Source organism: Patiria miniata, unplaced genomic scaffold (assembly GCF_015706575.1).
Source record: "Patiria miniata isolate m_02_andy unplaced genomic scaffold, ASM1570657v1 HiC_scaffold_30, whole genome shotgun sequence".
Taxonomy (NCBI): domain Eukaryota; kingdom Metazoa; phylum Echinodermata; class Asteroidea; order Valvatida; family Asterinidae; genus Patiria; species Patiria miniata.
The window spans coordinates 3,621,963-3,649,242 of record NW_024037070.1 but is presented as its reverse complement, the minus strand read 5'-3'; the positions used below and the strand labels follow the sequence as shown (position 1 = coordinate 3,649,242).

Genomic DNA, 27,280 nt, shown 5'->3' with positions numbered 1-27,280 from the left:
AAATCACTTAGGCCTACTTGTTAGGCTTCCTTTGAATTTACACGAGTGTTGGATCTGTCATTGTCAAGAAATTCGAATTAAAATACGGCACAACTTTGTTATTTTCTCAAAAATCTGCTAGAACAAAAACAGAATTATGGTTGAAATGGAGTCCTCTTTCTGAATTTTCATTTTGCTATTATCAAAATTTGGATTTTTTATTTTCTTGTACACAGGCGGTCCAAAAGTGGACAAGCCAAATTTGGGAATTTCTACTAGCAGAAAATGGGAAAGAGTGTTTACGCCCAAACCAAATTTCCGAATTTCTACTATAGCAGGAAATCAGAAATTGCGTTTGCGACTAAACCAAATTTCCGAATTTCTACTAGCACTTTTAATCGGAGATTGCGATTACGACGCGACCAAACCAAATTTCCGAATTTCCACTAGCAGAAAATCGGAAATTGCGATAACGACCAAACCAAATTTCCGAATTTCCGACTAGCAGAAAATCGGAAATTGCGGGGTTTTGTTGGGGGGGGGGGGTCCCAAAAATAAGGGCGTGGGGTTCGGAGCCGTTAGGTTAAAGAAAAAATGTTTAGCGTCCTGCCTTTTTGAAAAAAGGAAGTAGGAGTCCTTTTTTTCCCTTCCAAAATGGCCGCCCGACCGCCGCTATCTTTCAAGATGGCCGCCAGCTTTTTTTTTTAAATGGCCGCCACTTGGACTCAGGAATGACATACCAGCTTTATATGGGCTAGATGCAACAGACAAAGAGGTAATGCAGAATGATGTCACTGTTTAAAATTTATCATTTTTTTTTCGTGATTTAAAAAAAAAAGGAGGGGGCCTCCAAAAAGGAAGCGGGCGGGGACGCAAAACATGTTTTTTTTTTTATTTGGCCTTAAGCTTAACGGCCCGAAACATTTTTGGATTCTCGATGCTCTGTGGTGCGATTTGACCACTTTAACCAAATCTTTTTGAGGAAAAGATGGTGGTGTACGCAGTGACTGCCTTCATTGCCACGTCACTTAAAACAAAATTTAAAAATTGGGGGGGGGGGCATGGCTCCCGTTGCCCCCCCCCCCCCGATCCGCCCTTGGCCGACGCCGACTTAAGTTCTATTATTATAACTGTATATTTGGCGATCGCATTGGACTTTTTTTAGAGAGACTGAAAACAATTTTGCTCAAGATTTATAAAATCATTAGTCACGTGCCTCCCCTATTGTTTTTAAATATTAATATTGTTTTTAAATATTAAAAGGCCTATAGATTAAAAAAGAAGAGAGTGCATTTGTCATTGTCAAAAAACCCCACCAAATTCTGCTGAGGAGGGTTTCCTACCCCAAATGACTTATGGACTAGCCCAAAAAATCTAACCCCATTTCCCGCTTAACAATTCCACCTTGATTTTCTACTAGTACAACAAAGATGAAATTTAGTTTATGGTATCAAACGTTTATTTTTCTGCTAGTAGAAATTCGGAAATTTGGTTTGGACGTAAACGCACTTTCCGATTTTCTGCTAGTAGAAATTCGGAAATTTGGTTTGGACGTAAACGCTCTTTCCGATTTTTTTCCCGAAGAAATTCGCAAATTTGGTTTGTCCACTTTTGGACCGCCTATGTACGAGAAAATAAAAAATCCCAATTTTTGATAATAGAAAAATGAAAATTCAGAAAGAGGACTTCATTTCAACTATAATTCTGTTTTTGTCCTAGCTGATTTTTGAGAAAATGGGTTGTCCACTTTTGGTCCTCCGTATCTCAATAGAGTGTTTTTACTATAGATTGAAAAGTGGCTATGTATAGCCACGTTCACGGGTCTAAGTTTGCTCATTCATATTGATCGACAGCCCGTCACGTGGCCGGTCTTAAACGGTTGATAAAACACTGGCTGGCTGGTCTTAAACACTTTTCCAGGGACGCATGAATTTTAGACTCCGATGAAATGTGGTCCCTTTTACCCTTTTATTAGATGAACGTATTTCATAGTCCTAAGTGTACACTACACGGCACAGCTGCGTTCTGCGCCACTCGCACATTAAGGAGTTGTCAACCTCGTCCCCAGTGCTTACTTAATGTCCAACCTCATTTCCAATAGTAAGCCCTGGATAGGAAATTTTCTTCCTGTATCCTGATTCGATACCGCAATTGGCTAGAAATGGATTTCTATCGTGTACTTGGTGTTGTTATTCACATCGTGCAGTACGTGTTTTCGCGATCATTCCTCCACGCCTTCTAGGAAATATTCATTTCCTTTCCAATTTGTTAATATTAATATGGCATGTGATACTGCATGTTGTCTCGTTAAGATCGTGACAGTTTAATTGAAATAAAATCGTGTTTTCGTAACTCACGCCACGCTCGCGCTGTGACGAATTGATTCTGTTTTTACCCCAGAGAGTCCGCACAAAAAAACAAACGCGAATGTAACGCACAGGCTGGTACCAGACTATTCTCATTTGCATACGTGTGCAAAAATCTTGCACATGCAAATGATCCAATGCCAGGGTGAGAGAGCAGGTAGTGGTGGGCGCGTACTGCTCGACACCCTGGGGACGAGGTTGAAGGAGTTGTTTACGAATCACTCGCGAGAGGCACATACCGTAACTTAGAGAGGGGTGTTAAAAAAAATGAAGTAAACGTGTTGAACCAAATCGGTGGAAAATTATAATTTTGACTTGTTTTTACCGTTCGATGGAAAAGGTATTTATGAATGACCCTCGCCCTAAGCTTCGGCTCGGATCATTATCAGCGTCCAGACTCCAAACCGGTCTTAAACATAAGGTATAAAACCGGCCAAGCACACATTTATTCCCTTAGTCAAACTCGGTCATTGCCGGGCAGCTGAAAGTATTACATTTTACATCTCTCCGATACAGTTCGTCGCAATTCCCAAATCAGTTTGAGTATACGGTATAAACGGCGAATTCATCTTTGGGTGTCATCACTATGTCCGTTGAGTTGAGATTGTAGAGTCGACACTGCTTGAGACTCTTGCCGAAATCGAAGGAAAAACAGTCGGTCTCCTTCGTGCAGAAATCGGCGCAGGTCGTCAAGGATCTGGCGGTCTTGGTCGACAGTGGGTTGCGGTTGTCGATCAGACCCTTCTTGTACAGCCTCTCAAATGTGGTCGACTGAATGATGCGAGCTGAGAAGGAATATGAAGATGAAAAGATATGGGGAGTGCGATTTAAATGCCAGTCTAGTTATAAGTCATACATGTACAATAATTATATACAAAGAGAATGGTAATTGCACTGATTCCTTAAAGGAAAGATACAACATTTTTAAACATAAAAACACGAAATGATCAAATTATCACGGAATACCTTACTGAAAAAAAAATTGTTAGGGAATGACAGTCTAAAGCATCCTGTAAAATCGTGCCTCCACGTGTGCCGACATTTTCGAGAAAAAAATGTATTAAAAAACTGGGTTCAAAGTTTTTCAAAAACTGTACCTAATTTTTCATATTGCATAGTCTTTGCAATTGATTACACACCTGTGAAGGGTACAAGCCTGCTAGACTGATTCTGTGACCTTACAATTTCCCAACGTCTATAAATTGATCCGTTTCATCTTAAGTGGGTCAGGGAGCAAGACTACAAGAACATGATGGTTTTTCCAGCTTCTCACAAGCCCAAAACATGAAACAAGCCAGTTTAGCAATATTTGCTATATCAAACTAATCCTCCAAATCCATTGTTTTCTGAAAATTGCAGCAAAAGCAAATGTTGTACATTCCCTTTAAATGCATCTAGCCATAGTCCGAGCAAGTTGTGGTCTATAATTTGACCTACTCTGGAAAAATGAGGAATGTCACCCAAAACCATGTTTTGAGTAATCAACGCCTGAAGATGGATACACACACAAAAAATCATGTCAAAATCAATATGAGTAGCCAATGTATCTAAGATTCACACTATGCCTTTTTGTTGGGGGAAAAATATCCCCAAAAGTTGTAAACTGAAGAACGTTTTCACTGCCGTCGGCGGCGCAATGCGTATTTCTCAAAGCTGTTTTTTTGAAATGAGGTTGGCGAATTTCGGTGGGACACCGTTAAAGTTCCTGCGGCATATCTTTGGAAAAAATTAAGCTCCAGAAATAAATTTGGTACCATTGAAAAGCTAATGATTTGCGCTTTATTATGATGTTCGTAACTTGAAAAGTCAAATGATACCATATTCGTGATTTCGCGGCTTCGCCGGTATTAAGGCCACGGTTGCCTTGGAGAAGGGCTATGGGAAAGGTAGCCTTTCGCCAAGGCTATCGTGGCTTATGCTTTAACCGAATCCGAGCTGGACTACCTAAAACCGACCCAAACCGACCCGACAATAATTCAAAGGAAACCGCCCCGAATCAACCCGAAACCGAACCGACCAAGAAAAATACCGAATCTGGCTTTGGCAAATTTCGGCTTTTCCCGCCAAAACTGACCTGTTTCGAGTAAAAAAAATGTCGCCTTTCATTAACTGAATCATACCATGTGGCACTCACAACGTGAGCTACTAGTACTATAGTGGGCCTACATTATACACCGATCGAGACCGACCGCAAACTATTTTGTGACTCCTGCACCTTGGGAATTTCCATTCTGTTTCGGTTTCATTTCATTTCATTTCAGAAACATTGATTTCCTCATGAATAAGCACTTTAGAAAACAAAAAAATTGTTACATGAAAACTACTAAGTGGAGGCATTACACAAGAAGCCGAAGCTTATAAACGGAATGCCTTAAACACACAAAAAATATATAAACAATACTGAAAAAGGAAGACTAAATTCAAAAGACAAAAGACAACAAAACAAAACAATGAAACAGAAACAGACAAACAAACGGAGTGGACATAAACTTAATAAACTTGGCAGACGGACATACGAAACATACTAGTGATACAACGACACAGTTTATAAAATGGATGATGCAAGCAAAAGAAAGCACAATTAAAGCGAACGGTTCATTTCGGTTTATTTCGGGTTTTTCCAAATGGCTTTAATAACCGACCCGACCCGACCCGACCCCAAAAATCGCAAACGCAAAACAGAAACTAGCCTTGACCAAGGCTATCAGCTTGTTCCCATACGAGCTTGTTCCCGCTACCGCACACCGCGCGCGCAGCGACACAATCGCTAGTTGTACTATACCGTTAGCCCCAACGACCCTTGCGTGTGCTTTGTGTGCATGTACGTACGCCCCACACACACTTCCGCAAACAGCCGTACAGTAAGTCGAGGCGGCAGATACATATCTGCCGCCTTTGCGGAAGTGTGTGTGGGGCGTACGTACATGCTCACAAAGCACACGCAAGGGTCGTTGGGGCTAACGGTATAGTACAACTAGCGATTGTGTCGCGGCGCGCGCGGTGGGGCTGACGGTATAGTACAACTAGCGATTGTGTCGCGGCGCGCGCGGTAGCGGGAACAAGCTCGTATGGGAACAAGCTGATAGCCTTGGTCAAGGCTAAACAGAAACCGACCCGGCCCGACTAAAATGATGGACAAACCGACCCGATCCGACCCGAAGTCAAATTCGAGTCGGGTCGGTTTCAGTTTCGGGTCGGGGGTGCACATTAATTTGGGGCAGTAGTCTGCGGATCAGACATTCACGTGTGCAGAGCCACGGCCGAACGTCTGATATATCCTGACGTGCAAATTTAATGCGACCCCGCGCGCCAGCCAATCGGAGTCGACTTTAGAAACTACTTGACGTTAGAGGCAATTTGACTAAGCTGTTGATTGGTCAATTTGGATGACATGTTTTAGCTATACAACAACGGTTTACCGAAGACCCGATAGAAGTTGCCCGCTGAATGGTCAGAATCTCGAGGCCAAGACGCAGTCTTGTTTTGCATAATTAATCTCCTCGCACATCATACCCCCTTGCTGTGCAAGGGGGTATTCCATAGATAACGCCATTGGTATCCCCCGCCCAAACAAATACTGGGAGGGACATAATTATGCATGCCCCCCCCCCTCTCTCTCTCCCCTCTCCCCGGGATCGCCACCCATGACGACAACGATCAGAAAACTCTCTTACGGGCACATGCTCTGGTCGTGTGCTCCTCCACGGTCAACTCGGCAATCTGCAGGACCGGCGACGTCACGCCAGGGCTCGACGGATCAATGTCCAGGCTGACGTACCGAGCCATGGGGGGCGTGTCGCACGGGAACTCGGTCACCGTTCCTTGCGAGGACTGGGCCGCGGTGGCCGGCGAGCCGCACGGTCGATTCTCGGCGTAGTTGGCACTCAGTCCTGCTCGCACCACGGTGCCGAGGAAGCGATTTTCCCCTGGGTTGAAACGGGGGAAGATGAGTGCGAATTTAGACCTTTCGTGAATGATGTAGGAGTGACTCAGTCATGTACAATCCCATGATCTGTGTATGAGAGGTTGATCTGAGTTTAAATTGTTGGTTTTGAAACAACTTTAAACTGCATTCTCCCATTGGATTCAAAACCAAATTTCAACCAACGTCGAGTTGTGGTCCAACTCATATAGAGGACACTATGTGGTCTCATTTTTTAGGGGGCACTCAATGGGCTTTCAAAAGACTCATTGCCTTCCCCAAATTCTGAGAGGGGCACCCAGGGGGCACAGGCTTCGCCGGGGGAGCTTTAGTTGCACAACTGATTCCGAATGAAATCAATAGGCCAACAAGGCAGGTACAAAACGGACCATTATTTTGTCTCTTTGTATAAACTAATTACTTATCATCGTGATAATCAAGTCCACCCCTTATACCCCAACTGAAGCCTGACGACCTGCATCAAAAAATCGCTTGAATAGTTGAAGACTTTAAAATCGCAATAAGTTTGATATCCCTTCACCACCCTGAAATATTCTACTAGTATGGACTCGTTATTATCGTTACCATACCACAGCAACCCAATCGGATCTGGACCGTGACTTGTCCCAAGCAGTGCTCATTTTGAAGGTCGATTTTCCACCATGGATGCGGGTCACCACCCGAGTCAGCTGGAAGAGAAATGAAGTCACAATGATCATTTTCAATCGATTTCCCGTCTGGTTTTATGTATATAACAACGCATATACCTATTTGTCTATAGGGTGGTGGCGTCTCGTTAAGATCTCATTTTGATAAACTATTTGATAGATTGTGTTAATCCAATAGAGATCGGATAGATTTGGGTAAACATGTCCGCTTGAGTATGACGCGTAACACGGACTGCTTTTGCGCTAATACACTGCTTTCTTTCATAGGGTTGCATCATTATGCCCCTCTGCAGCGATTTGGTATTAGCCGCCTAGGTAGCCACAAGGGCGGATCCGGAACACAATTTGTTGGTTTTTTTTTGGGGGGGGGGCAAACAAAATTTTCGTCCCCCAAAAAGTGTGTCAAAAAATACGACGTGGGGTTCGAGGCCCGCTTAAGGGCCCCGAAATTATTACTGTTTGGATTCTAGATGCTCTGTGTATGAGGGCGCTGCACTAATGTGCATTTTGTCTCCATTTTTGTCAGTTTTTTGTGAGTTCTGTACAACGTTTGATTCTTTTTGATGTTTCTGAAGCTGTTTTATGACCTCAAGAATCATGTTTTGTGGAACTGTGTATGTTTGACACTTCTTCTGGTAGAATTCAGCCAAACTCTGGCCAATCCTGACTCATCGGGAACTGGACATGGGCGGCCATTGCCCATTGTGTATCAGCGTGACGAACTACTGCAGCTACGGACATTGGTCAGAGTCCCTGCGCCCAGCATAGACATTCCTACAGAGGTACGTGTTAAACGGCGTAAAAGAGGGAAAAAGGGAGGTATTCGCCAACGACTCCGGCGCCGAAAATTCAACCCACCTCTTTCGTCAATTATTACCGGTAATTCGCAATCTCTCCGAAATAAACTGGACGAGTTAAAAGCCTGCACTGACTATCGATATGAATACAGGGAAAGTTGTCTCATGTGTTTTAGCGAGACATGGTTTAAAAGCACAGATACAGCATACACTACAGACATAGACGGTTTTCACTGTGAGAGAATGGATAGGAACTCGGATTCAAATAAGTCAACCGGAGGCGGGGTTTGTGCATACGTAAACAAAAGATGGTGTACTGATATTGCAGTGAAACACAGATTCTGTTCACAGGATATTGAACTTCTAACGATTGCACTCCGCCCATTTTACCTTCCAAGAGAATTTAATCAAGTTTTCGTCACTACTGTTTACATTCAACCTAAAGCGGACTGTGACATCGCCGCTGGAAAGATCGCGGGTATAATTCATTAGCAAGAATCGCAATCTCCAGACTCTTTGAAGCTTATTCTTGGGGACTTCAATAACTGCCAACTAGAAACCACCCTACCGCAATATTACCAATATGTAAATGTTCCTACAAGGGGTAACAAAACATTGGATAAATGCTACGGCAATGTCGCTAACGGATAGCAAGCCTACAGCAAAGCAGGCCTGGGCGCTTCAGACCACGCCATGGTGCATCTAGTGCCAAAATACAAGCAAAAGCTTAAACAACACAAACCCTCCATCAGAAGAGTAAAGAAATGGACAGACGAAAACACAGAAACATTGCGTGCTTGTTTTGACTGCACAGACTGGGGTGTTTTTATGGATTCTAATACGATCGACGAAGCAGCTGAAACAGTAAGCGCATACATACAATTTTGTGAGGACATGATAGTACCGGAAAAAGAACTGAAACTATTCCCAAACAACAAACCGTATATCAAAAGAAATAAGATCCCTTTTGGCAAGGAAAAACATTGCTGTGAGAAACGGTGATCTACCGGAAAAGCGAAAAATTCAACGGGAGATTACCGCACATATCAAAAAAGGCAAGAGGCAATATGGTAAACAAACTGAGGACAGTTTCAGTCAAAAGGACCCTAAAAGTGCATGGCGAGGACTGAAAACTATCACTGGCTGTGGACTAAAAACAAAAAGCATTGATCCGCCGGATAACCCCAACGAATTCGTAAATGAACTAAATGTTTTCTTCAGTCGCTTTGACGTAACAGACTTTAGCGATGTAAACATGCAAATCGGAGAGGCGCTGAAAGTGAAGGCAAAAGACAACAATAGGCTGGAACTCAGTAGGCTGGCTGTGGAAAGTGCCTTAAAGAAAGCAAAAACTAATAAAGCAAAGGGTCCAGATGGAGTCTCCGGTAAAATACTGAAAACCTGCTGCAAAGAACTGTCACCAGTGTTCCGGGATCTCTTTCAATGGTTGCTTGACTCACATCAGATTCCAAAGCTGTGGAAATCGTCAATTGTTGTCCCAGTACCCAAAGCTAGCCAAACCATCTGTCCTGAACGATTACCGGCCAATTGCTCTCACAGCTGTTGTGATGAAGTGCTTTGAGACCATCATCAAAGATCTACTCCTGGCACAGATAAAGATGTTTGCTGATCCTTACCAATTTGCATATTGCGCCAAGCGAGGGGTTGATGACGCAGTTGCCACACTCCTACACAGTGTCTATGAACACCTGGACAATGGAGCTTATGTGAGAACACTTTTCATCGACTTTTCATCGGCATTTAATTCAATGCAGCCCCACATTCTTCTCAATAAACTACAGAACATGGACATTTGTCCATTTCTGACTCTGTGGATTAGAGATTTTTTGCTGGTCAGACCCCAGAGAGTGAGAGTTGGTAGTTCACTCTCCGACACAATCTTCACAAGTACTGGAGCGCCACAAGGTTGTGTCCTGTCGCCAGTTCTGTTCTCGCTTTACACCAGTGACTATCGCTGCAACACCAGAACTTGCTCTGTTGTGAAATATGCTGACGACACATCATTGACTGGCCTGATCCTTCAAAACGATGAGTCTGATCACAGAACTGAAATAGAACAATTTGTTCAATGGTGCGACGTCAATTTTCTTATGCTAAACGTATCCAAAACAAAAGAAGTTATTTTTGACTTTCGTAAAAAACAACATAATACCGGTCAAGTTAGCATTAGAAATGAACAAGTGGAAAATGTCACTGAGTACAAGTATCTTGGAACAGTCATTGATAACGGGTTAAACTGGAACAAAAACACTCAGAGAATGTATACCAAGGCAAACCAGAGGCTTTATTTTCTCAGGAAGTTAAGCTCTTTTAATGTTCGTGATTCGATTTTGCATTTATTTTACCAGAGTGTTGTCCAGTAAATCATTTCTTTCAGTTGCATTGTATGGTACAATAACTTAACTGTAAATAACCGGAAAAAAATTGAGCGGATCACAAAAACTGCAAGAAAAATAATTGGTCTGGAAGTGAAACAGGTGAAAGAAATTGTTGAAACAAATTATCTCACGAAACTGCAGACTATAACTCAGGACCCAGCTCATCCTCTGCATTCATCTATACAATCACTCCCATCAGGAAGATTACGGGCGCTCCCCACACACACAAACCGGTTCAGATTTTCTTTTTTACCTAGTGCCATTCACCTCTATAATTCTAATTTGATCAGATAAATACTGTCTGTTTGCAATGTTTTTACAATTCAGATTAGACCTTTTTAAATGAATAACCTAGCATGTCAGCATGCAGATTTGAATACTTTTATAACAATATAGCTTTTTGTTTTCAAGCTTCTCTTTTTTTAAAGTAGGGATTTTTGCTGGTGGTTTTATACTTATTAACATAAACTGAAGTGTTCGACTTATGTACATTTTTAAGTGTCTAAATATATGTATATTGTTTTTATGTGCACATTGGGAAGAAGAATTTCACTTTTAAAGTCTTTTAATTGTGATGAAATAAAATATTGTATTGTTGTATTGTATTGTATTGGTGCGATCTGAGACAATTTCTGACCACTTGAAGACTGTACACAGAGCCTGCCTTTGCGACGTCTATAACTGAGAGCTAGTGAACATGCCGGGGCTATTTATGCGTATGCGAATTGATTTGTAAAAAGTCCATTGTTCATGCACGGAGTTTTATCGTCCTTACAGTTGAGGACTCGGGAAACGATTGGATTACAATTGTAATATTATTATAACAGATGAGCTTACACGTGTGTGCAAACGAAGACGGAATTCCGTCGATCGCCTTGTTCGAAGTGTACACACCGCTGTACGTTGTACTCTGTGATGTTGGCTTTCCACTCAAAGAAATGGCTGCAAATTATAAACGTACACAGAAAACCCAAAGTGAGTAATTTGACTCATTATCGTAAAAATGAGTCATTTTGTCCGTGGAGTGACACACTTTGAGCCACAGATATAAAAACAAAACAATAAGATAAGAATGAAGGAAACTTAACAACAAAACCAAAACACCTTTCCCCAAAAGAGTAGGGCCTATAGACTGTCACACAGAATGCTGCACCAAAAAGAGAGCAATGTTGGCGAGACGTAACTTTGGTACAGAAGATTGTAGGAGGTATAAAAACATTTTAGGAGAGACAACGAAATCCACTGTACGGAGAAAATATGGAGAATAATGTTTGTTTACATGGAATTGTGAGAAAAAACCCTTAAACATCACACTAGCGCCGCATATCAGACAAGTCACAAGAAAAACAAACAAAACTGGACTTATGTTTGTGGACAAACACAGGGTTGTTTCGGTACCTTTTTTTGTGACATATTATGTGACATGTAAAGTTTCAAGTATAAGTTCCATCCAGAAAGGGTGTGTAATTCTTTTTATAATAAAATGGTGGCATATAAATAAGGGAATAAATGTGTGCTCCGGAGGTTTTTATCACTCTGTTTAATACCACTTAGAGTCTGGGTGCTGATAATTACCCGAGCCGGAGGCGAGGGTAATTATCAGCACCCAGACTCTAAGTGGTATTAAACAGAGTGATAAATACCGACGGAGTACATATTTATTCCCATTCATAAATACCTTTTCGGTAAAAAAAAATCATATAATTCGTTCAAAACATCCCGATTTTGTTCAACAAATTCACTTTGCTTTTTGAAACATCCCTCCTGCAAAATAATGGAGTGTTCAGCTGGCGAGTAAGATGAAAACAACCCTTTTATGGAGATTGACGCGCGCGTATCATGTTCTACGCGATGTCGCGCAGAACGCACCTGGCGCGTTGCGTTTTGAATTTAGAACTATAAAATTCTAACTCCCTGGTAGTGTTGCGCATGCCTACGTGAGGATTGTGAACGTTCAACCAATGAAACGATAAGAGGCACTGGATTTTTAGGAGTCCATATTTTATTGTGACACTGGAAAAGTGTTTAAGACCAGCTAGCCATGTCTTTATCATCCGTTTAATACCGGCCACGTGACGGGCTCTCGACCAATAGGAATGGCTAAACTGTCTGAGGTATTTATGAATAAGGGAATAAATGTGTGCTCCGGAGGTTTTTATCACTCTGTTTAAGACCACTTAGAGTCTGGGTGCTGATAATTACCCGAGCTGGAGGCGAGGGTAATTATCAGCACCCAGACTCTAAGTGGTCTTAAACAGAGTGATAAATACCGACGGAGCACATATTTATTCCCATTCATAAATACCTTTTCGGTCAAAAAAAATCATATAATTCGTTCAAAACATCCCGATTTTGTTCAAAAAATTCACTTTATGCTTTTGAAACATCCCTCTTGCAAAATAATGGAGTGTTCAGCTGGCGAGTAAGATGTAAACAACCCTTTTATGGAGATTGACACGCGCGTATCATGTTCTGCGCGATATCGCGCAGAACGCACCTGGCGCGTTGCGTTTTGAATTTAGAATTATATAACTGACATACAGATCCTTGTCATTTGACTGGTCGAACTCACATCACGTGGCATTTGTTATTGCTCCCATTCATGCCGCGGCTCAAAAAGTATTACTATACCTCATACATATTCATGATCGAGAGCCGAACCTTCACTGGTAAATTTACCATCACGTGCCAGATGTTATTCTTGCTGTTTACCAAACGCGCGCGCGAGGATTCACGCACAGGGTAAATACGCATGCGTAGTAGACTGTCGCATGGGTTACCCGTGCGACAGTCTACTACGCATGCGCTTTACAGAGCAATCGAGGAACTGTCGCACGGGTGCAGTACGCACGCGCGAACATTGCACAGGAGAGATGCATGGTTAAACGGTTCGCGTAAATGTTAATTTCCAGAGCTCAATGATGCCGTACTGGAGAAAAATTATGGACCGTGTAAAGATGTCTCCTGTACAAAAGAAAGTTGTACACAAACAACTGTATTTACAACTGTAGTAACTGTATTATATTGCAAACGAACCGAACTAGTAATTGAAGTTGAGCAACAATATTCTTTTGGTGAGCTGTACAAGTTTCCCCGAATGTTGTTTTAGGTGCATATATATATATAAAAAAAAAAAAATCGGCAACTGAATATGCATGAAGTATAGTAAAACAAATATTACATGGTTGGTTTCGGGTGGACAGCCGATATTAGCTCCCCTCGGTATTGGAAGTTGACAAACTAGTTCCCTCGGCTTCGCCTCGGGAACTAGTTTGTCAACTTCCAATACCTCGGGGAGCGAATATCGACTGTCCACCCTCAAACCATGTTATATTTGTATACTATCCGCCCATGGGGAATGGGAAATACTATTCAACAGTTAGGATCATGACGCGGTATTTGTGTGCAAATGCATGCTGGTGTGGCGTTCAGCGTCGCGCGTAGCGCGTATTGTTCCAAAGAGCCAGCGCTACAGCGTTGGGTTCAAACATTTTCATGAAAGTGTGGTTTGGAAGAGAGAAATACATTTTCCTCCAGTTTTGTATTGAAAAAAAGTTCAAATATATCAAATGACAAGGATCTATATGTCAGTTATATAAAACAAATATTGAGTGGCTTTAAGTTGTTAAATGGGAGGAATATTATCGCTCGGTAAAATCTGGACTTTTCCAGTTCACTCGGCTTCGCCTCGTGAAATGGAAAAGTCCAGATTTTACCTTGCGATAATATTCCTCCCATTCCACGCTGAGCCACTCAATATTTGTATACTATAAAATTCTGACTCCCTGGTAGTGTTGCGCATGCCTACGTGAGGATTGTGAACGTTCAACCAATGAAACGATAAGAGGCACTGGATTTTTAGGAGTCCACATTTTATTGTGACACTGGAAAAGTGTTTAAGACCAGCTAGCCATGTCTTTATCATCCGTTTAAGACTGGCCACGTGACGGGCTCTCGACCAATAGGAATGCGTAAACTGTCTTAGGTATTTATGAATATGTGATTACATTCTTATAGGGCTTGAATGATGACGTCACATGTCACGTGATGACAAGCTGCGTTGACGCGATTCTACAGCGATAGGTTAATTGCATATAGATATAGAATGTCTTTTTATTCTATATCTATGGTTAATTGACCTATCGCGGTAGAATCGCGTTAGAATCGCGTCAACGCAGCTTGTGAAATATTGTCCACCAATTACATTATATATAAATAGACGCGAAACGCGTAAAATCTGAGACAAACAAAACTTAGTGTACAAAAACTCCTTGCATAGGGTTGTCTAAGGGGCGTGGCTAATTCGCAAACGGCGATAGGACAATTGTTTTCAGTGATCTATCTTTTTCATTATCATTAAACAAAGTGAAAAGACGTTAAAAAAACGCAAGGTTGTTTGAAAGCAACAATTTCATGCATGACTATGAACAGTGGCGTAGTCAGAAATTTTTCAGTGGGGGGGGGCGCTGGGGGGGGGGGGGGCTGGAACATTTCATGGGGGGCGTCATGTAGGGGCGTCAATCGCTTCTCAAAAGTGTGGGGGGGACATACCTTGATCAGAACTGATGCGAGCGCGAAGCCCTTACGGCGTGGGGGTTCGGGGCCCGCTTAAGGGCCCCGAAAAAAAAATGGATTCTCGATGCTCTGTGGTGTCATCTGAGGCAATTTCTTACCACTTTAACCAATAATTATCTTAGCACAAAAGATAATAATTGAAACATAATTTTCGAGGTTTTCTCAGCTAAAGGCATAAGAAAAATTTTTGAACATTGTTTTGGAGGTTGGAGTCATTGAATCAGCTACCAGAATTCTGAGCTATAGGCGTGGGGTTCGGGGCCCGCTTAAGGGCCCCGAAACATTTTGGATTCTAAATGCTATGTGGTGCTATCTGAGGCAATTTCTGACCACTTTAACCAATATTTTCTAAGCAAAAGATACATTGTAGTACATAATAGGGCCCTGTAAATGAGACACGAGTTCAAAAATCTGGGGGGGGGGACATTTGATATTGTGTCCCCCACCCTTCAAAAAGTGGGGGGGGGGGACCAGTCCCCCTGTCCCCCCCCCCCAGGATTGACGCCCATGGCGTCATGTAGATCAATGATAATTTTTTTAGAAACTCAAAATCTCAGTGGGGGGGGGGGGGGGGGGACTGGGGGGGGGGCGACAAGGTTTCATGGCTGTCGCCCCCCACGCCCCCCGTGGCTACGCCACTGATTTCAAGGAATTTTAATTGGTCTATTATTATCATTTAGCTTATATGAATGGAGGAAAAAGTTTGTGCGTGGCCGATTCGCGTGATATCGCTGACTGAAACTGTGTGACCCACGGACCACCTGTCTATAATACGTGTTCCGTGGTGTGAGCGAGCAGTGCAGTGGGTGTTAATACGCATATTAGATTATCATTATGCGCTATGTCACACCGGTTGTCAGCTTACTGGTCCGCGGTCGCCGGTCGAAGGGTCGTTTCTCAGTGGTCATCATGTGGATCATTCGCGACTATTTAGATTTAGATCAATGATAATTGTTTTTAGAAACTCAAAATCTCAGTGGGGGGGGGGGGGGGCGGCTGGGGGGGAGGGCGACAAGGTTTCATGGGGGGGGGGCGGTCGCCCCCCACGCCCCCCCGGTGGCTACGCCACTGACTATGAACTTGAATACCACTCTCAGCGAACCGTATACCAACGCATCAACTTACCTCTTAAGTCGCAGTGAACGTATTGAAGGCAGCACAGCTGGGTTACCAAGAACAGAAGACACATATCTCCCACAGAACCCAATATCCAGTGAAGACGATTTCCTTCCATTTTGTATTTTTGTAGGCCTATCCCTTTCATCATTCCTCAGTGGGTGAAAACTTGAAATGGAGGAACGCCTGTACAGCCCATCAGCAAATGGATCTTTTTCCCTAATGGAGATTGATCGATTTTATATGGCGTGGGCACTTTCGCGTCCAATGCACTATGAACAATTGCCTTTATAGCAACGAACTCAGTTGTTTGAGGCATTTACCGAGAGACCGAACCTTCCAATTACCCAAGCTATCAAACTAATGACGCAGCTTGCTGGCCGAATGTTTTCTCACAACATTGTAGCTACTCTCTTTATTTCGAAAACACAGCACTTTGAAGATTGACATAATATTTTTAGAAAAACTAAAGTGTAGACACCCCCCTCCCTGCAAAAATTCTTGGATCCGCCCCTATTGATTCTGAACCCATACACAGAGTCGATCGAAGATCGGGACTAATAATTCCTCATGTTCATCATGACGCTAATCGCGTGTTAGGATGTCCAAGGTTGCGGCTCGTTAGGAGGCTAGGCCTCTACATTCATAATTTACATTAACCGTTCTTAGTTGCTTTTAACAGCTTAATACGTGTTGATACGTGTTAATACGGGGATCCTTTGCCCTTTATACCCCTTTTATCTGACGTCACAGCTGAGGACAGGTTTTTGTTCCTCTGGTATTACGCATGATAGTCAAGTGGCTTAGAGCCAATTTTTGACAAGATCGTGAGGTGACCGACTGGTCCAAAGCACCAAACTTGGCAGATAGATTCTTACAAATTGTTTTTTTTAACTATATTTTTTTGGGATTCTACTTACCTCCTTGCTTAAATAACATTTTCTAACACATCTAAATGACTGCATAATTATGAGGACACATGAAAGATCCAATATGGCTACCATTATACCCTCACGTTGAGCGCATTCAACCTTTCCCCCAGATATCAACAAAGCGTCTTGACAAACCTCAGTATGGATGAGCGTCAAATTCACAAAGTTGGAACAATACCCTATATATAACACAACTATAGAAACATCATGTGAACAATTACAACATCATGATAATTAGCGCCCTCTATATTTAAAGCGCCCTCTTTTTAACAGCTTTAAAAAATAATACAATACGCAATTATCTATACATATTATTTAGACAGTATAGTCCATTAGCTTTTCAACAACGAACAAATCTTTCCAATCATTTATTGAGTTATGGCCAATTGAAAACGAATACCGCTTTTTTATTTTGTCCACGGCAACTAATATTTTGACTGCCGTAATTGGAACACGGACTGAAACTTGACTTTTGTGAAAAAAGGCAAGCAATTAGAGGGCAGAGACGGAGCAGCAAAGTAAATAAGAAGTTAACCAAACAGTTTTGAGTTGACCATAACTCAACAAATATTTACCCAAAAGGAAATATTTTTCGTTATTGAAAAGCTAATGAACTATACTCTCCAAATATGTATCGATATTTGCAATGTATTTTTTTTAAAGCTGTGTAAATGAGGGAACATCGGGTTCGTGGGTTTTTTTTGACACACTGTACAATTTCGTCTGAAATTATTACATTTTTACATCTTTCTGATATAAACAAGGTCCATCGAAAATCCAATCAGTTGAGTACGGTATAAACGGCGAATTCATCGTTGGGTGTCATCACTATGTCCGTTGAGTTGAGATTGTAGAGTCGACACTGCTTGAGACTCTTGCCGAAATCGAAGGAAAAACAGTCAGTCTCCTTCGTGCAGAAATCGGCGCAGGTCGTCAAGGATCTGGCGGTCTTGGTCGACAACGGGTTGGGGTTGTCGATCAGACCCTTCTTGTGCAGCCTCTCAAATTTGGTCGACTTAATGTGAGCTAAAAAGGAAATTAAGAAAGATAAAAAGTCGGGGTGCGCGATGCAAAAACTGTGTTTAGCAATTAAACACTTTTCTAAACACCTTCTTGCTATCAGTTTGTAAACATGTTTACATACCAAACATGTTTAGAGCGAGGAGGGATAGTGTTTAGCAATTGAACATTGATGTAATGCAGAAATTGAACACATAATGATTAGCTCCTAAACATGTTTACAAAGTTATAGCAAAATTGTGTTTAATTGTAAAACACAGTTTTTCGAGTGTATGTACATGCAAAAATTTTATTCAAAAACGCGATAAATCCATCCAAAAAAACAGTGAAATATTTTTTGAAACTTTACAGAGTAAAAACAGTGCGACAGCTGGTTCTTAACTTCATTTTTTTTGCTTTATAAATTTATTGATAAATAATTGTAAAATGTATTAAATTGAATTCTTTAACTACACAAAACCAGTCGATACAGTCTTTGAGCATCCAGGCAGCAGGCCTTGGAAAGTATTCTAAAAAGGTTAAACAATATGGCGCTTATCGCGTTTTTGAAATAAACTCGTCATGTATTGGATTCGATTTTTGTTCTGAACGCTGTATCTGACTATAGGGGACGCTGCTTAAACATGTGCACATTGTACAAGGGTAATCCTTACCTTTAGGACCCCGTTCCTATATAAGGCTAAAAGACTCACCAAAACAGCTGACTAAATGACACTCAAAAGTGACATTCTGGTATTTCTTGGCACATTTGAACATTTGGCAATGAAATCTTCTTGAATATCAGTAGGTTTGATTTTGTGGAAAGAGGGCAGGGCTTTGATTTATGAGGGGTAAAAGACAACGATGACAAACAGAAAATATATTTAAAAAGCAAGATGGCGAACTGCAAAAAAGGTATAAGTCATATTTTCTTTGAAAGTGCTTTCAAAGTTACAACTAACATGAGTTTATCTGAAGAAAAAAGACTGCTTTAGCCTGCAAATGTCACTTTGGTATTAGACAGTCATCTGCAAAAGTCAGTTTTGAACAGAACTCGTAAAAATAGAGGTGTCCTAAAGATAAGGATTACCTTGTACAACAAGACATAATAATGCGCATTCTCCGCAAAATACTTTCATGAGGTGATGCGCACAATATTACAACTATTAAAAAATAAAACAACATGTGGGACAAATAAAGTGCAAATTTAGGCACATATCGCTAAAATCTACATGAACTGGGATACATTAGGGGAACATCGCTATCGGCGTCCCCAAAATTATTAAGGGGGGGGGGGAGGACATGTGCCCCACCCCCATCATCCCTGGGATTGCCGCCCATGATGACAACGATCAGAAATCTCTTACGGTAGCATGGTCTGGTTGTGTGCTCCTCCACGGTCAACTCGGCAATCTGCAGGATCGGCGTTGTCACCCCAGGTCTCGACGGATCGATGTCGAGGCTGACGTACCTAGCCCTGCGGGGCGTGTCGCACGGGAACTCGGTCACCGTGCCTGGCGAGGACTGGGCCGCGGTGGCCGGCGAGCCGCATGGTCGATTCTCGGTGTAGTTGGTGCTCAGTCCTGCTCGCACCACGGTGCCGAAGAAGCGATTTTGTCCTGGGTTGAAACAGGGGAAGATGAGTGCGATTTTAGACCGTGCGTGGATGATCAGCGGAGGAGTGACTGTAAGTGTACGGTGTATGGCAGGTGGTTCCTAATTAAGCCGGGGGGGGGGGCATCTGGGGTGGCATGTTTCAAGGCACTGTTATTGAGGTTGTGTACTATATGAACCTAGCAACCAGTTGTGTAAAAAATGAACAAGTTGTGTAATATTTTACACAAGTTGTGTAAACAACAGTTTACACAACGGGTTGCTATATAGGTTCATATAGTACACAACCGTTTGATTTTTACACAACCGAAATAACAGTGGGGGCACTGAAGGCAAACGATATATATATATAATTATATTGTTGTTCAATTCCAGATTTTAGATGGGAGGGGGGGGGGATTGACACGTGCTTCCCCCTTTCCCGTGCTGCGAAGCTCCTAAGAGGGGTGGATTCAGTACTAAATCCCTGCGTTCCATCTTACGGGTCATTAAGGGGGTCTAATATTTCAAAATCAAAAGTTCATGTTGTTTATTCCCGGATTTCTGAGCCGGGGGAGATGCCATGTCTATGCCATCCAACCCCAAAAGCCTGGCAACAACTATAAATCGCTTATTTCAGAATATTCAATAGATGAAATCGCGATGTTTGACAACCCTTCATCAGCCTGAACGATATTCGAATGAGCTTATTATTATACCTACCACAACAACCCGATCGGATCTGGACCGTGATTTGTCCCAAGCAGCGTTCATTTTGGAGGTCGATTTTCCACCATGGATGCGGGTCACCACCAGCTGGAAAAGAAAAAAAAAGAGAAGTCACAGTATAATTTTTAATCGATTTGCCTTCTGTTGTATAGTGAATTACTAATTAAAACAACGCCTAGGCCTATATCCTGTTATCTATCGGGTGTCGGGTGTATAAAGTGACTTCTTTCATTTCTCATTAAATTTGATAGATTTTGTCATTCAAATAGATTTCCGATATGAGATTTGGGTAAACATGTCTGCTTGCGTCAGAACGGCGCATAAGCTTTTGTACATTTTGTCTCCCCTTTCAATACGATAATTATTGAATACATTTTGGTTGTTGGAAGTTCGAAAAACATTTCGAAATCCACATGTTTGGGTGGGGGAGGATTATTATACCCCCATCCCCGGGATTTACGCTCCTGGTATGGACGGAGTGTATTCGTTCATTTGCGTTTAAATATCAACGGTACTTTCTTTCATGTTATTATTTAATTTCTTTGCATTATGCCAAGCGTAGTGAAAACTGATCCTAGATCAGTCTGTTGGTCTCGGCCACGGCCAATTGTTAGGCAGTCATCCGAGTCAAAGGGGCGCAAGGATAATTATGTATAATTCATAGTCAGTCAGTCAATATAAAGCGAGATAAGTGCAAAGAGGAAGGTATGGCCTTCTTGGACCAGCAAAGCCAAGCTCCTCTTCAAGACTGGTCATAAAGTGGCGTCTATTCTTCATACACAGAGTTCTATCAACCATTAGTTCAGTTTATATTACTATACCTCATACAAATTCATGATCGAGAGCCGAACGTTCACTTGTCAATTCACCATCACGTGCCAGATGTTATTCTTGTTGTTTACCAAACGCGCGCGCGAGGATTCACGCACATTGTAAATACGCATGCGTAGTAGACTGTCGCATGGGTTACCCGTGCGACAGTCTACTACGCATGCGCTTTACAGAGCAATCGAGGAACTGTCGCACGGGTGCAGTACGCACGCGCGAACATCGCACAGGAGAGATGCATGGTTGCACGGTTCGCGTAAATGTTAATATACAGAGCTCAATGATGCCGTACTGGAGAAAATGTATAGACCGTGTAAAGATGTCTCCTGTACAAAAGAAAGTTGTACACATTGCAAACAACTGTATTTACAACTGTAGTAACTGTATTATAATTGCAAACGAACCGAACTAGTAATTGAAGTTGAATCTTTTGGTGAGCTGTACAAGTTTCCCCAAATTTTGTTTTAGGTGCATAATAATAAAACAAAATTCGGCAACTGAATATGTATGAGGTATAGTAAAACAAATATAACATTGTTTATTTCGGGTGGACAGTCGATATTAGCTCCCCTCGGTATTGGAAGTTGACAAACTAGTTCCCTCGGCTTCGCCTCGGGAACTAGTTTGTCAACTTCCAATACCTCGGGGAGCGAATATCGACTGTCCACCCTCAAACCATGTTATATTTGTATAATACCTCATCCACAGATTCTGTGTGTGTCTTGATTGGCCGAGAGCGAGTCGCATGTTACTTTCTAATTTTGCTATCTTTCTGTGCACGGCCAAAAGTACTATGCGCATAGCAACCAAAGTACTATACCATTAGCAACCAAAGTACTATTTCCACGGCGCGGTATTTGTGTGCAAATGCATGCTGGTGTGTGCGTTGCGCGTTGCGCGTTGTGCGTAACGCGTATTATTCCAAAGAGAGCGCGCCGCAGACTTGGGTTCAAACATTTCGCGAAGGGGTAGTTTTTAAGAGAGAAATACATTTTCCACCAATTTTTGTATTGAAATTGAAGTTTATTTCAACTGTGTTCAGATTTAAATAATTTAAAATATTAAAATCAAGCAGAATCTGTGGTTGAAGTGTTATAAAACAAATATTGAATGCTTTATCTCGTGGTGAAGTAAAACTAGCCTCCCTCGGTGATCCATGGACCATTCTATTTTCCCTCGGCTTCGCCTCGGGAAAATAGAATGGTCCATGGATCACCTCGGGAGGCTAGTCTTACTACTCCACTCGAAGCATTCAATATTTGTATAATATTTCAGGCGTCGGGTAATGCCTCGACTACAGCATTATACAGGGTGTTTTAAAAAAAAAAGGAAACCGAGCTTATTTTGTTGATTTCTCGGGTATGACTAATTATTTAGGAATATGGTAACTACCATCTGTTACATAACCATGTCTTCTTTTTCTTGACACCACAAACTCCATTTCGTTGCTTTGCATTATGCCCCAAATTAAAGGTAACAGACTATGCAAGCGTAGTGAAAGCTTATCCTAGATTAGTTGGTCTCGACCGCGGCCAAGCTGGCAGTCATCCGAGTCAAAGGGGCCAAGGTTAATGCAAGTGTAATTCACAAGACAACTGACAATCAGTCACGGTCAGTCGGGTATTGAATGTCTCGACTATACAGCATTAAAGCAGATCACTCTCCTTTGACGAGCTTACCCGTGTGCGAAAACGAAGATGCGGTGCCGTCGATCGCCTTGAACGAAGGGTACAAACTGCTGGTTGTACTACTCTGAGATGTTGGCTTTCCACTCAAAGAAATGGCTGCAAAAATATGAACAATAAATAAATAAACAACGATAAGAAAAAAAAGTCCCCCCCCCAAAAAAAAAGAGAGGACACTTTCACAAAGAATACTGCCCTGGATTAAACGTAACTTGGGAAATGGAAGACTGTAGTAGCCTATGGATAGGGAGATGAACAACGGCTTAAAAGAGAGACAAAGAAATCCACTGTCTTTTAGTTTATACGGAAAAAAGTATTATAACCCTCCTTTTTTGTGACATGGAATTACAAGGAAAGGGCCGCATATATTCAGAGCACGATTCCTACGTCGTCTGCTAAATTTTTGAGGACCATTAACATTTTGTATACCTGAAATTCCTTCGCGCGATTACACAAAAACGCAAATTTTCAACGTAGGAATATTTCGTCACGGTTTTCACGAAGAGGCGAATTTAGTATTTCACCGTCTGAACAAACATTCGAGATAAACGCATTTAAAGTTGGTCCTTTTTTTTCATTTGACGCTTGAGTGAGTACGCGCAGATTTCGCCCTACTGCGGGCTGAGTCAATGCATTTTTTGTACAGTACCCGCATACTCTGCCTCACTGCGCGTGCGCCTTGAAATTCGCCCCTTCGTGAAAACGTTTAATTGCACGCGCCTGAAATTCGCCCCTTCGTAATAACGCGTTATTGTTAATTTAGTAAAAAATATTAATACCACAGAATGTGGAAATTCGCCCCTTCGTGAAAACGCAAAACGGCACTTGTGGCAAATTCGCCCATTCGTTAATTAGGTTACTTATGATTTTAATTATTTTTTTTGAAAGTATAGCCTGACCAGGTTGTAGATATTGATATATTTATTCATTTTCACCAAAAACCAAATTTCGAAAAACAGACGATTTTCATGAAATTCGCCCCTTCGTGAAAACGGTGACGATTTTGTGTATGTTTATGTTATACCTTTATGGCCTTTCACACCAGATACGGTCTTCCGCATTTTCACACCGGTTTAGAAATTTGGCATATGGATAACCTGAACACGCTTGAGAACTCAAAATTGAAGGTGTTCTTTCGTCCAACGTTTGACAAAAATGACTATGTTTCGTATTGTTTCCTAGTCATATTGCGATGGTCTGGGTCGAAGAAAATCCACATAATGTCTCACATTTATTGAGAAAATATTGAAAACCTTCGTGAGTAATAATGTTGGTTGTTGCATAGCCTATTGCCAGCAGTGCAGATAAAGCCTTGGAAGTTAAGGTCGAACTGCCAGCAGTAAGTTCTGGCGCTGCATTAAATGCATTTCAATGATTGATCAGGTTCTACGCCTGTTTCAAACTCGCACACATTATTAGTGATCCACTGTTCATCAACCTCGTCCCCAGGGTGTCGAACAGTACGCGCCCACCACTACCTGCTCTCTCACAGTGGTATTGGATCATTTGCATGTGCAAGATTTTTGAACACGTAATGCAAATGAGGAATAGTCTTGTGCCTGCATGTGCGTTACATTAGCGCTTGGTTTTGTATGCGTGTCTGGGGTAAAAACAGCATCAATTCGTCGCGCCGTGAGTTATGAAAACACGATTTTTTTGGAAGTTAAATGTTACAGTTTGGCCCGCTAATATGCAGTATCACATTTCATATTAATTTAAGCAAACTGGAAAGGAAAAGAGTATTTTTGAGAAGGCGTGGACGTGAAAATTACAATGATCGTGAAAACACGTAATGCACGTTAGAAATAACAACACCAACTATATGATATAAAACCATTACTAACTAGCAAATTGCGGTATCGAATCAGCAGGGTAAAGGAAGAAAGTTTCCTATCCAGGGCTTATTATTGGAAACGAGGAAATAAAGTAAGCACTGGGGTTCCTAGCCTTTTGAAAGCAACGCATTTGAAAAGAAACACGTTTGAATGCCTCATAAAAAGAGCATAAAATGTTGCAACCGGAAACTCATTCGATCTTTAATTACAAGGAAGAAAGTGTCCCCAGTTAAGTGTTCAATGTGTATTGTTTAATCAGTGGCGTAGCCGGGGGGGGGGGCACTTTTATTTCGGTTGTGTAAAATTCAAACGGTTGTGCACTATATGAACCTAGCAACCTGTTGTGTTGTTTCCACAACTTGTGTAAAACATTACACAACTTGTTGATTTTTTTTTACACAACTGGTTGCTAGGTTCATATAGTACACAAACGAAATAACAGGGGGGGGGGGGGGTCGGAGGGGGGGGGGGTCGTGGGAACGTGTCCCCCACTTGAAATTTGCCGCTTGCCAAGGAAGTGTCTTTTTGCAGGATCTGTTTTTGAGGAATGAAACAGCAGAGGAGGGAAAAAGTGAATGAATGGTTGACAAAAATGGCGCCCTCTAGCGTCAAAAGAGGTCAACACCCCCCCCCTTTTTGAATTTGCAGTTCCTGCTGGTATGCTGATACTCCCATGGCCCACCACACTGACAACATCTTGTCTGTGCGCCACTGTCTTTAATACCAGCAAACTTGAAATTGAAAGATTATAATTATGTGAACAAGTGAAGAATAATGAGATATTGGGGTTTTCTGGTAAGCGTTATTTGAGACAAAATTCTAATCGATTTTTTTTCGGGCCGACTTCGTTGAGCCTTCGCCATCCTCCAAGGGATCGCAATAAGCCCATATTAGTTGCCTTTACCTTCTCACCTTTATTTCTGCACTCCCACTGTTGCAGAATGTCTCCCTATAAACTATGAACGCAACAATATCATGTATGACTATGAACTTAGGAGCTTGAATACTACTATTTCAGCGAACCAACAGAGGTGGCAGCAAGTCATTTTTTTACAAGTCCAAGTCAAGTCACAAGTCATTGTTTGCAAGTCCAAGTCAAGTCACAAGTCATTGTTTGCAAGTCCAAGTCAAGTCACAAGTCGTTAGGTCCAGTCACAAGTCAAATCACAAGTCATTAGGTCCAGTCACAAGTCAAGTCACAAGTCATTAGGTCTAGTCACAAGTCAAGTCACAAGTCATTTGGCATGTTTGGTCTAAACATAAGTCAAGTCACAAGTATCTTTGTCCAAGAACACGTCAAGTTGCACATTATTTTGTTCAGCTTTAAAAAAGAACCTGGCGTTAACTTACGAGTTATTTTGAACATGCCTCCTTAATTCCCCTTTTTCAATGTGTTGCAATTACTATTCTTGTAGTTTATCACATATCCGTCGGATATTAGCCCTTTGTATACTTTAATAAATGTACTTTACACTGTAGAAATAAATGCTGAGATGACATGAAAGTATACTAACACCTTTGTTCAATTTTCATGTATACATACTAAACGCCTATACCAATGGGTTAAGCTATCCGGTATTTTACATGCAATTGACAAAGGCATGTTTTCTTTTCATGAAAGGTTCCTTTCAAAGTTTGTTCAACCATTACATTAAGCAAGAGACTTGGTCATTGAAAACTGTAGTTTGTTGTGACAGTCTTATTGAAAACTTTTGAAACTAGTGGGAACTATTCATTTTACTGGATTCAGTCATTGGGGTCTATTTTCTGGAATGAAACTTTCTCGCTGCATCTATAAACTGCATTTATAAACACCTTGAGTGGCCTTTTGGGCCTTGTGATGGGCGACTTCAATTTTTAAAAAATCGAGTAGCGTCTGACTTGGGTTGGTAACAAGTCATTTTTTGCAAGTCCAAGTCAAGTCACAAGTCAAAGCTGGTATTTACAAGTCAAGTCACAAGTCACAAAAATAGCGACTCGAGTCCGACTCAGTCCAAGTAACATGACTCGAGTCAGCAACTCTGCGAACCAACGCATCAACTTACCTCTAAATCCGCAGTGAACGTATTGAAAGCAGCACAGCTGGGTTGCCAAGAACAGAAGACACATATCTCCCACAGAACCCAATCTCCAGTGAAGACGATTTACTTCCTTCAGCATTTTTAATTTGAATTCATTTCATCTATTCCTCAGTGGGTGCAATCTTGAAATGGAGGAACGCCTGTTCAGCTCATTGGCAGATCGCTCCAAATTACCCTAATGGAGATTGATCAATTTTGTATGGCGTCGGCACTTTAGCGTTATTAATTATTAACATGCAATTGCTTGAACAACGAACTTCGTTTAAAGATCTGATACACTCAACCAAAAAAGAAAAGTCCCCCCTCTTCCAACACTGGTCTAACTAAAAAACTACTGGGCACATCTTGCTCAAATTACGACTGATCAGTACAGAATTTCCTTAGCAATCCAGCCATACTCTTTATGTGGCCCAAAACGGTAATATATAATATGTACGAATTTATGCAATTTATGATAAATGATACCAAAAACAGTTGCACTTTTGTATACGTGCATGTTCCGATTCACACTCACCTTGCAAGTCTACAAAAGTGCAACTTTTTTTCGGTACCACTTGTCATGATTTGCATAATTTTGTACACATTATCACTGTTGTCGGCCACACAAAGAAATGGCTGGATTGCTAAGGAATTTCTGCACTGATTAGTCGTAATTTGAGCAAGATGTGCCCAGTAGTTTTCGAGTTACACAAAGAGTATTAGGGGGGGGGGGTACTTTCTTTTTTGATTGAGTGTATTTTACCGAACCTCCAAATTATCGAAGCCATCATACTAAC

The 27,280-nt window shown here is 41.6% G+C and overlaps 2 protein-coding genes across 2 annotated transcripts; both read right to left on the bottom strand.

Moving 5' to 3' along the window:
* Window positions 1–2,597: 2,597 nt before the first annotated feature.
* LOC119739154 lies at window positions 2,598–6,342 on the bottom strand. The gene is made up of 2 exons (XM_038213985.1): window positions 6,020–6,342; window positions 2,598–3,130 (listed from the first exon to the last, which is right to left on the bottom strand). The coding sequence occupies exons 1-2, from the start codon at window positions 6,129–6,131 to the stop codon at window positions 2,880–2,882; spliced, it is 363 nt and encodes a 120-aa protein (XP_038069913.1). The 5' UTR covers window positions 6,132–6,342; the 3' UTR covers window positions 2,598–2,879.
* Window positions 6,343–16,733: 10,391 nt separating this feature from the next.
* LOC119739078 lies at window positions 16,734–26,713 on the bottom strand. Its single transcript, XM_038213913.1, has 5 exons — window positions 26,469–26,713; window positions 22,583–22,687; window positions 20,070–20,162; window positions 19,121–19,372; window positions 16,734–17,780 (listed from the first exon to the last, which is right to left on the bottom strand). The coding sequence occupies exons 1-5, from the start codon at window positions 26,581–26,583 to the stop codon at window positions 17,536–17,538; spliced, it is 810 nt and encodes a 269-aa protein (XP_038069841.1). The 5' UTR covers window positions 26,584–26,713; the 3' UTR covers window positions 16,734–17,535.
* Window positions 26,714–27,280: the final 567 nt, after the last annotated feature.

Coding starts and splice junctions, on each gene's coding strand:
- LOC119739154 (XM_038213985.1), bottom strand. CDS start 6,131: ATGGCTCGGTACGTCAGCCTGGACATTGATCCGTCGAGCCCTGGCGTG. Junction 3,131..6,019: donor CACGACCAGAGCATGTGCCC/GTAAGAGAGTTT, acceptor ATTCCTTCTCAG/CTCGCATCATTCAGTCGACC.
- LOC119739078 (XM_038213913.1), bottom strand. CDS start 26,583: ATGCTGAAGGAAGTAAATCGTCTTCACTGGAGATTGGGTTCTGTGGGA. Junction 20,163..22,582: donor ATCTTCGTTTTCGCACACGG/GTAAGCTCGTCA, acceptor TTTCTTTTCCAG/CTGGTGGTGACCCGCATCCA. Junction 17,781..19,120: donor CACAACCAGACCATGCTACC/GTAAGAGATTTC, acceptor TTTCCTTTTTAG/CTCACATTAAGTCGACCAAA.